Here is a 10,425-nt window from a genome sequence, read left to right as displayed (position 1 = left end):
TCTAGATACCCATAGTGCTACAAAGTATCCCTAAGTGAAAAAAGTGAAGTGAAGAGAGAACGAGCTAGTACTCGCCCGCCCAACGCGCGTTTCGATGCATAAGAACACCTTCGTCAGGGGGTGAGGGTCATCGTGTGAAAAAGCCGGGATTTTTGGATGTGTGTTTAACTAATGATGAGCGGAGTTCCCCTATCGTCATCGGTGACGTTTTCATGTGACCCTACGTCACCTATGAAGTATCGTCCCACGTAACTGTGGGTGGAAGCATAGGCGGGGTATGTCTGAAAATGTCATTTGATTGACAGTTTGGCTGTCAATGTCAGCCGATCCGATGCTGATAGGGGTGTCAAGTTTGTTTTAATAGTTATAGAGTTGACAATAGTTATGGACAGTGTATACTGAATGGAGCACCAATAATCCTAGATATATTTCTTACACCCTTTATATGATCTATGTACCTTTATCATTGGGAGTGAAAAAAGGACAGTGTATATACAATTGTGATGCCTATATTGGCTTTAAAGCATTATTCTGTCATGTTCCCAATGATAACTTGGTCATTCATTAAGATATACATTTGAGGGGGTAAGAGTGAAGGTATAATCACTACATTGAATTGGATATTTTTCATACATAGGCATGGATGTCCCAAAGAGAACTAATTGCAATGTTAGATTTCAAGGTATATGCTAATTTAATAGAGCAAAGACATTTTATATTGAAGCTCTTAATATTTTTTATAATGATAATGAATCATATTATGATCCCTACTGATATTTGCTCATGATGTTTCATGAGTGTGTTATAGAAGCATATATTTAAATTTATGCAATTAGGAATAAGTAGGGGCCAAATCCTCAATTGTGGATTACAGTGATCATGGATAGTGTAATTCCAGATCACTGTGATCCTACATAGTGTAATCAGTGCTTCCATCGGCAAACTTGCCAGACTATTGTATTATCTATAATGTTCTTTTACTTGACAAAGGGCTCTGAGTTCCTGACATATGCTGGTAGTGAGGTGATTATTTACAGTGCTGATTTTTATTTACAAGTTGTCAATTATTTACATGTAGAGATCAAGTAATGAATGAAGAGTAGGTGAATCCTTTATTCAGTCCATTGGGAGACAGAGTTTTCAATCGATAAATCCAATAACACTCCCTCTTCCTTATGCGCTGGTCCCAGTTTCACTTCCTTTGGTCCTGTCTCATAAGTTCTATACCTTGGAACTTTCAGACTGTGGGATCTCCATTATGTACGTTTTTGACACGTCTCTATATGTCTTGTTGTTTTTACTGAGTTGATGTGTTCTAGAATTCTTCTTCTGAAAAGACGAAAGGTTTTGCCTACATAGGACATAGAGCATTGGCAGGTAATCAAATATACCAAGCCCTTTGAGCTGCAATTGAAGAAGGAGCGTGTGTCAAAATGCTGACTTTTTTCACTATTGCTGAAGGTTTTTGAGTCTTTTTTGATAAATTCACAGGCTTTGCATCTGCCGCATTTATAGGTACCTTTGAGGCTATTGGATAACCAATGGGTAGGTGCTACAGTTCTCTGAAAATGGCTATGTACAAGAGAATCCTTGAGATTCTTTCCTCTTCTCGCTACTAGGGATACTTGTGATGGAATAATATCCCTCAGATGTTCGTCCTGTTTTAGTAGGGGCCAGAATCTATGCATAATAGATCTTACGGGGTCCCACCCTGCATCAAACGTGGCTACGCATCTGAGTTGTTTATTGTCTGGTTCTATAAGTTTCTTGCATGGGGGAGCTTCTTCTCTTATTAGGCTCTCCCTCTCTACAAGTAGATAGGCTCTCTTAAGGCATTTATTAGGGTATCCCTTATTTCTGAACATAGTTCGCAGGTCCCTGGCCTTTGTTTTGAAGTCGTCAATGTCTGTACAGTTGCGCCTAAGGCGTAAGTATTGGCCGATAGGGATCCCCTTTTTCTGAGGAGTTGGATGAAAACTCTTCCAATTGAGTAGGCTATTGGTGGCCGTACTCTTCCTAAATAGATTAGTTTTGATAGTCCCATTGGGGTTTGGAATTAAGGTGAGGTCTAGGAAGGTCAAAGTGGGGGTTCCTACCTCAGTGGTAAATTTTAGGTTTAGATCATTCATATTAACTGTACGGAGTTTGAGAATTGTTCATGCGAGCCTGTCCATATAATTACAAGGTCATCTATATACCTTTTCCAGTAATGGATGCATTGAACTAAATGGTTATCGGGGTTAGCGAACACTATTTTTTCTTCCCACCATCCCAGGTGCAGGTTGGCATAGGAGGGCGCACAAGATGTCCCCATCGCTGTACCCTGCACCTGGTGGTAGTAGACTCCATCAAAGAGAAAAAAGTTGTGTGTCAAGATAAACTTTAGTAATTGTACCGTGAAGTCACTATGTTCATCTAGATGTATGCCTCTTTTCCGTAGGAAATAACCAGTGTGTTCTAGGCCTAGAGAGTGGGGGATGGAACTATACAGTGACTCCACATCCAGACTGCAAAGTATAGAATGTGGAGGCATCTGAATTTTGGTTAATTCTGCCAGTGTTTGTTTCGTATCTCTCAGATATGACGGGAGTTGGGTGACCAGAGGTTTCAGGATTTGATCAAGATATATGCTAGCATTCTGTGTCAGGTTGTTGTTGCCGGAGACTATGGGTCTCCCAGTTAGGATATTGTACTGTTTGTGTATCTTGGGTAGACTATAAAAAGTTGAGATGCGGGGACTATCACCTAGAATATAATCATATTCATTTTTGGAGATGAGTTTTTTATTCAATCCTTTTTCCAGAATCATTTTTAAATCAGTTTGAAATTTTTTTGTTGGATCTTGTGGGATTACCTTATAGGTGTTTACATCCACTAGTATTTTCTTTGTCATCTCAACGTAGTTTTTTTCCTTAAATTAGTGAGAGGATATGGTGCTTTTTGCCCCCACTCATTTTCTTCTAGAAGTTCTACTAGTAACATGGTCATTTTGTAGTCCCTGGGGTCTAGACCTAATGTTTTGGCTTTTAAATACTTTTATACTACTGGATATGAGCTATGAGAAGGAGTAGCTGCATTGATGGATACATTTACCTTTTCAGGCTTTTTAGATAGAAACATTATATCCAATCTCTACTCCTGTCTCTCTCTCTTGCTGCTTATACTCTTATATTTGGAGGGAATTTTCTCTACCCCTGGCAATATCCTTTACAGTAACTGTATATATTATTATTGGCCAGGGGTTAAATTCTTACCTTTCTCCAGCACCGGCGCTGGGGACTCTCCTCCCTCTCCTCCCTCAATGAGACAGCCACTAGGATATAAATAGGCTGGATTAACCCTAATGTTACCCCTAATGTACAGCTGCAGGGTTAACCCTAGATGGACCTTGCACCCAGACCACTTTATTGAGCTGAAGTGGTCTGGGTGCCTATGGTGGTCCTTTAAACTATTTTTAATTTTTATTTTATTATTATTTCTTATCTTTTCCTGTTTTTTTATCATCACTCCAAAGAAATCCAAGGTGGGGATCAAACCACCAAAGCTGATACCATAGAGCAGTTCGCCTGCTCTCTACTTTGTGAGTATATTTTATTATATTCTTGTCACACTGTTTTTATCTACTGAGAGCACTATTGCCGCCTCCCTACCCCTTATTGTCATTTGAGCCACAATTGTTGCTGAGCTCCCAAGACTGAGGATACTCACATTATATCCCAAGTGGGGATTGTATCACTACAAGCGCTTGATGCTAGAGCTAGCTAGAGCGTGGTAAATTGTGAGTATGTTATCGCTATTATACCACTTTATACACTATTGGGTCTATATATATATATATATGACTGGATACCGGAGAGACTGATCACGCACACTATTTCCAGACCCTAAGAACCCATAGTCTACCCTGAACATATCCCAAAGACACCATTGGTGTGAATATTACCAAGTTCCTTAAATTTTGCCATGTGCATCATACCGCAGGCCGCGCTTTCATCTCAGACCACTTTGCTTTTTCCACACTCCCACATGATGATCAGGGGCTGTCCCTAGACAACCAAGCCACGGCAGACCTACACATATGGTGGACTTTCTTAACCACACGTAATGGTAAACTATTGTGGCAGCTGCCGTGACAGCCGACATGGCAGGGGGTCATTTATGGTCAAGGTCATGGATTACATGAACCTCGCCAACATAGCCGGGCTCTGACTAAACTGGCCTTGTCCACCAGCACTCAACACGCTTGCTTCAGGGTTTTCCACTTATACAATACGTTTCATGTCGGACCATCACTTATATAGCTGGTTTGAGGTTTCACCATTTATGGCCTTCTCCTCTTTTTGCCACCTTAAGTTAAAAATTCTCGCACAACACGGTTAAACTTTATCTCACGGGCATTCAACACTATACGTATTTCTCCTTCCCAAACAACAAGGGTCCCTATCCTCCTATCCCATCCATACCTTACTTAGAGACATAGCCAAGCGGACGTTCCCGCTACAACTAAATACTGGACATAGACATACAATGTTCAAACCATATCAGAACCACTCGACCATGCACCTTCCGAACCACGCACCAATGCGGTTATCAAAACTGCTACCTATCTAACCTTTAACTGCTTTCTGAGGCAAAAAATAAATCACTATCAGCGGCCAACATCTTAAACAAGAGTGCCTGTTGACCTCTTATCTTCTAAAACACACAGACCACTATATCCGGTCCATTCCTAAAACTAAGACGAGTCAGATGGGTGAGCCAGCGCATATAACCTACTACCTTACAAGCAATGCTGGGTGCCCGGTTAAGGTACTGGTTACGTTCTTGGGCACACCACCATACGCACCACTGAACCATTACTGTCGCTGTATGGTACTGTCCTTACCTCAGGTAAGTTCATGCACTATATAGCCAAGATATCCCCGCACACGTTAAGACACGGGGCCTCTGGGAATCATAGGCTTATGCGACTTACATACCACAGCCGATTCGGGAATTAGAAAGCTTTCATTAAAATGTTTACCTGATGGTTAACAAATGCACTATGATCCTGTATAATGTTTTGCATTAATATGTCTCTTTTTGCCCACTTTTTACCGGCCTACAGCATTCGGCACACCTCAACCGATTATTCCTAAAGCTACATCTCTACACCCCATCTTATTCTATATCATATGAGAATGCCCCGAACACAAATTGGAAGGCATGGCCTGAAGTTGTGGGAGGGGCTATAGATCTATAAAAGGGACTCCTTCCCTACTTACCTTTGTTGGTCAGACGAATAGCCCCACCCTCCACTCCCATTGTTCATATTTCCTCTATGTAAGCCCACTTTTTACCGGCTTACAGCATTCGTCGGTTTCGGCACACCTCAACTGATTATTCCTAAAGCTACATCTCTACAACCCATCTTATTCTATATCATATGAGAATGCCCCGAACACAAATCTATATATATATATATATATATATATATATATATGTGTGTGTGTGTGTGTGTGTCAGTACGTGAAGTGTGTCTATGCTTGTGGCAATGCATTAATCCCAGCATTCCAATGCCAACACTGCACAAACATATGCTAACACTGCACACAAATACACCTCTGCATTCCAACACTAACACGGCACACAAATACACTCCTGCGTTCCAACAACATTGCACACAAATACACCATTGCATGTGTGTCTGTGTTCCTGTGTACATCTAAGTGTTTGTGTAAGTGTGCATCTGTGTGTATGTGGCAATGCATATATCCCAGCATTCAAACTCCAACACCGCACAAAAATACACCCCGGCATGTGTACCTGTGTGTCTGTGTGTATCTGAATCTGTGTACATATCGGTGTCAGTGTGTATTTCTGTGTGTGGATGTGCCAGTGTGTGTATCTGTGCTTGTGCACCAGTGTCTTTATCAAAGTGTGTGTATCTGTTAATTTGTGTTTGTGTTAGTGTGTGTATTTGTGTGTCCAGGTGTGTGCATGTATCATTGTGTTTATGTGTGTATCTGTGTGTAAATGTGTATGTATATCTGTGTTAGTATGTATGTGCATACATCCAGGCAATCAAACACACCACTGCAAACACAATCATTATATACAAACACACCCCTGAATTCAAACTCCAAAATTGCATACAAACACACCCTTCACTCACACCAATACTACACACAAATGTACATCTGCATTTAAAAGACAACACTAGATCCAAACACACCCCTGTCTGCAATTACAAACGTTACATACAAACACTGCTACATACTGCTACATACTGTTACATACAAATGCTAACATTATATACAAACAACAACTCTACACCCAAAAGCACACCTGCATTTAAAAGCCAACACTACATACAAACACACACCCCTAGATTCAAACGCAAACACCACACACAAGTACACCACTGCATTCCAATGGTAACAGTACACACAAATACACCCCTACATGCACACACATACTCTATACAAAAACATGCTTGCATTCAAATTCACAAACACTGCTCACAACCCTACAAGAATGGCCAAATGGTAGATCCCCAGCTGGCATAGCATCATGGGAGATGTACAACAAATGGGTATCTATCTTTTCTCCACCCTTGTGCTAGAGGGTAGATCCAAAAACAATTATTGAACCAGGCCCTCTCTACATTAGTTCCATCACTAGGTTGGGGTGGAGGCCGTGATTGCATCCCAGGGAGCTGGGGATTATGAGTGGGGGAGGAGGGCAGGGTCCAGGGGGCCCAAGCAATGCTTGCCCAGGGTCCAATCGATATTAAAGATGGCCCTGGATCTAACCCCTACAGTGCACAAGTATAAGTAGACTTCTAGCCTTTACTGGGAGAGCAATTAGTATTTAAGCAATTTACACAAAGAAGGCAAAAACCCAAAAAAGTGTTAGCTGATTTTACATATGGAAGCAGTAAATCACAAACTTATCTCTTATCATAGTTAGAACATAACTTTCTTGGGGTCTTCATATCCTGGGACAGGATGCTCAGGATGCTGTTACTTTTCAAGGAGAGTGTGTGTAGGCGAATTTATTTAGAACATAGTGTTTTTTGATAGGAATTTATCTATAAAGCAAATTAGAAAATGCTGACTATGTGTAATCCAATTTTTCTATACAAAATGTCGGGCACGCGGACTACATAAGGAGAAGCCCCATGAGGTTTGATGGAGCGAAGTGGGTGGTAAGTATAGCGCTCACGCTAGGGGTTAAATGCAGGATAGGGTTAATTGCAAGGCAGCTTGCGCTGGCAGAAAAGGCGGCAAGCTCGCGACCAGGGCATGAGCCCTGATTGGTAGATAGCAGCGCGAGGACAACAGTGGAGGGAAAATAAGGGGTATAAATTAAACGGCGCCAAAATTAATTGCCTCAGCTTGTGCCAGACAAATATGAAGGTTGGCTATATTAAAATATTTAAGCTGCTGTTCCCACCCACTCTCACCCTTTTTTTATTTCAGGAACCTATGTCATGACCTTATTATGGGATATAAGTCGCCCTCCTGGTCAACACAGGAGGGTGGATTTGGTGGATTTGGTTGAAGAGATATTTATGGCTCCTGGCTTTGGAGGGGGGCGGAGCCTTGGAAAGTGGTTATGGTTAATATGTTGGTTTTAAAAGTTATGGTTTATTATTATTCATATGGTTATGGTTTAATTGTAATTATGAAATCCGTAATAAAGGTTCATGGCCATTCTCCAAGGTGTATCATTAAAGTTATTAAATAAACATTTTGATTGGAAAAATTTGCTTGTGTTTATTTATTTATGTTTCACTTCGATTGCAACATTCAAACCTCATGGAGTTTCATATTTATTATACAAAATGGATGCTGGGCCTTATCCATCACAGTAATTACATGCTCAGGAAATGGGAGTTTGCACTCAGATCACTTCAATGGGCTGAAGTGGTCTGGCCTGGGTGCCTATAGTGACCCTTTAAGTATGCCCATGACATCATGGGGTTGCAAAGTTGACCCAAGTCTTGCAATGGCGTTTATAAGGTGAGGGATAAAGGATAAGCATCTCCTTTGACATGCTTTTATCATCTTTCTAGAACAGTGCAGTGAGCCTTATGGTGTTAAAGGCTACACCAGATTTTCTGTGGGATTTGTCCAGCTTCCTACACACATAGCTGTATACTTCACACGTCCACCATTATGAATATGTTAAATGTTGGCATAGATTTAGTAATCAGCCACCCTTATAAAACCCTTGCACTGAAAGGGGTACCTGTTTACACTCTATAGCTGAATACATATCCCATACACTAATAGTCTAACATTAAAAAAGTTTCATATTGGCAGAGACGAAATAATGAACCTCATCAATAATGCCCTTGCACTGAGTTTGTTAAATGTTCTCAGAAATGGTTACATTTGGCTACACCGCTAGTAACGGTGCGTCAAACAGGGCTGGCTGGGGTGTAACGTGCCTGACTCAGTGCCAACATTTCCCCCTCCCACAGCGACGCCCCCTGTCCGGCCACATATCAGCTGGGCTCCTGCCCCGCACTCTCAGGTGTCAGGATGGAGCTGAACGAGGAGCAGCACCGTATCCCTCTGAGTGATGGCAACAGCATCCCTGTGCTAGGACTGGGCACCTACTCCTCCCCTGTTACGGTGAGTGAACACTCTCTATATTCATTTCTACTTCTCGCATGAGGTGGTGAGTGAGCAACTCGGTATACCGTGATACCCAAGCCATCCCCGTGCAAGGTGAGCACTCAATATGTCTATGTATGACTACTCACCCAGCTCGGTAAATGAACACTCAGAATGTGTACACAGTCACGAAAAGTGAGCCATCTTCAGAAACTCTTCAATTTGTGCAAGCAGATGAGCATTCACTATGATTTCTCATTGCACAGTGCACTCTGAGTGAGCACCCTGACTAACCCGGGCACTCAAGCTAACTACACAGACAAGAGCTCCTCCGTCTCATGCTTCGTGAGTGAGCATTCATTTGGAGTTACATGTGAAGAGAATTCTAGCACAGAGTTCTAAAAGTGGAGCAATCAGCAGAAACATTTCATTCGTTCCCATGGTGATTTTTGCCCTATTAAAACTTTGCACAGGCGTTACTGCTCCTAATGCCCACTGATCACAAACAGCTACTCTGTATCATGCAAAATAAATGATTCGATTCTTTGTATAGGCTGTTTCTCCTTCTCATACACTGTAAGGGTTATCACAAAGAACTCTTGGTAAATGAGAAAAAATAACGTGGCATATGTATATACAATGGTGTGATTGCTAAAACTAGGCAGATTGCATTTGGTTACATTTTTACTTTAATGTATGGTATGCATAAAATATTTGGATGTTCTGCATGATAATAAAAGCCTTTTTGACTTATCATTCATAAATTACAACTATCAACTCTCCTATTAGTATTAAGAAATCAATGGACTGGGGAGTGGGGGAGCATTGTGGAAACTGGTCTTGGGGCAGCAAGGAGGGTATATCTGACCTTGCTCCCCACCCCCTCTCTTGTGTCTGTTATACTGTTAACATGGCCTTGCCAATCTTCTTTATTCTCTATCTGGTCTCCTAGGAAGCTGTTGCAGCTAATTTCTCCACCCCCTCTAGGCACTTCCTAGCTCCCTAGGAAGACAATCCTCTACTAGGGTCCACAAATCCTGTGCACCATCTGGGTACTCTCTTCCTGCCTATCACCCAGACTTTGCACCCCAAGTCGATGAGCCCTAAGGCAGCCGCCTGTGTCATCTTATGATAGTGCCAGCCCTAGTTTTGGTCCTGAAGCATAGCAATCGCAGACCATGCTATGGAGGTTCCATAGCATGTGCTACGGTTGTACGGTTGGTATGCTTGAGAGAGCATAAGTACCTCCTATGGCAAGTCTTTTCTGCTCTGCCTTGCCAGTCACATCATTTTCATTTTCTAAGCCAGGTGTAGGCTAATATCAAAAACTGGTGAATGACAATCCTCAATGTATGCATTGCAGCACGTAGAGGAAGTGATCTCACCAGCACTTGTGAATGGGAATCCACACTGTAGTTGAGCAGCCTGCAGCTGCTGTTGCAGCTCCAGTCCTTGACCTGTACCTGGCCAGCCTGGTCACCACTGGAAGCCAGGGAAGCCACCCACGCTGCTAGATATACACAGAAATGCAGAATAACCCTCCCCTCATACAAATAATATAAACAGCCCACACACAAACATACACACAATCCCCACAAACTCAACACTACTAACAATCCACATACATGCACACAACCCCACATGCAGCCTCTCACATGTAATATCCCAAACAGCCCCTCACATACACACACTACCAAACACACAAAGTGACAAATCCATCCACACATTGGCATAACAACCACAGTCGCAGCTGCGACTGGACCTGTCACTCCAGGGGGCCCTCGGCATTGTGGTGCAGCCTTGCTCTGGCCGCATTGAA

General features: G+C 42.1%; 1 protein-coding gene across 2 annotated transcripts in view; it reads left to right on the top strand.

The window, feature by feature from the left end:
* The first annotated feature begins 8,517 nt into the window (after positions 1-8,517).
* The window catches only part of LOC134602593 (aldo-keto reductase family 1 member D1-like), a 106,619-nt gene continuing 104,711 nt past the window's right edge, over positions 8,518-10,425 (top strand). The window contains exon 1 of one of the 2 annotated variants that reach the window (XM_063447615.1): positions 8,518-8,624. In XM_063447615.1, the coding sequence (XP_063303685.1) occupies positions 8,532-8,624 (93 nt within the window). In that variant the 5' untranslated portion in view covers positions 8,518-8,531. The remainder of the gene's footprint in view (positions 8,625-10,425) is intronic. The other variant, XM_063447616.1, reaches the window with a different exon arrangement.

This window comes from Pelobates fuscus, chromosome 3 (assembly GCF_036172605.1).
Source record: "Pelobates fuscus isolate aPelFus1 chromosome 3, aPelFus1.pri, whole genome shotgun sequence".
NCBI lineage: Eukaryota > Metazoa > Chordata > Amphibia > Anura > Pelobatidae > Pelobates > Pelobates fuscus.
The sequence above is the reverse complement of the archived record's forward strand: the minus strand, read 5'-3'. Positions and strand labels throughout refer to the sequence as shown.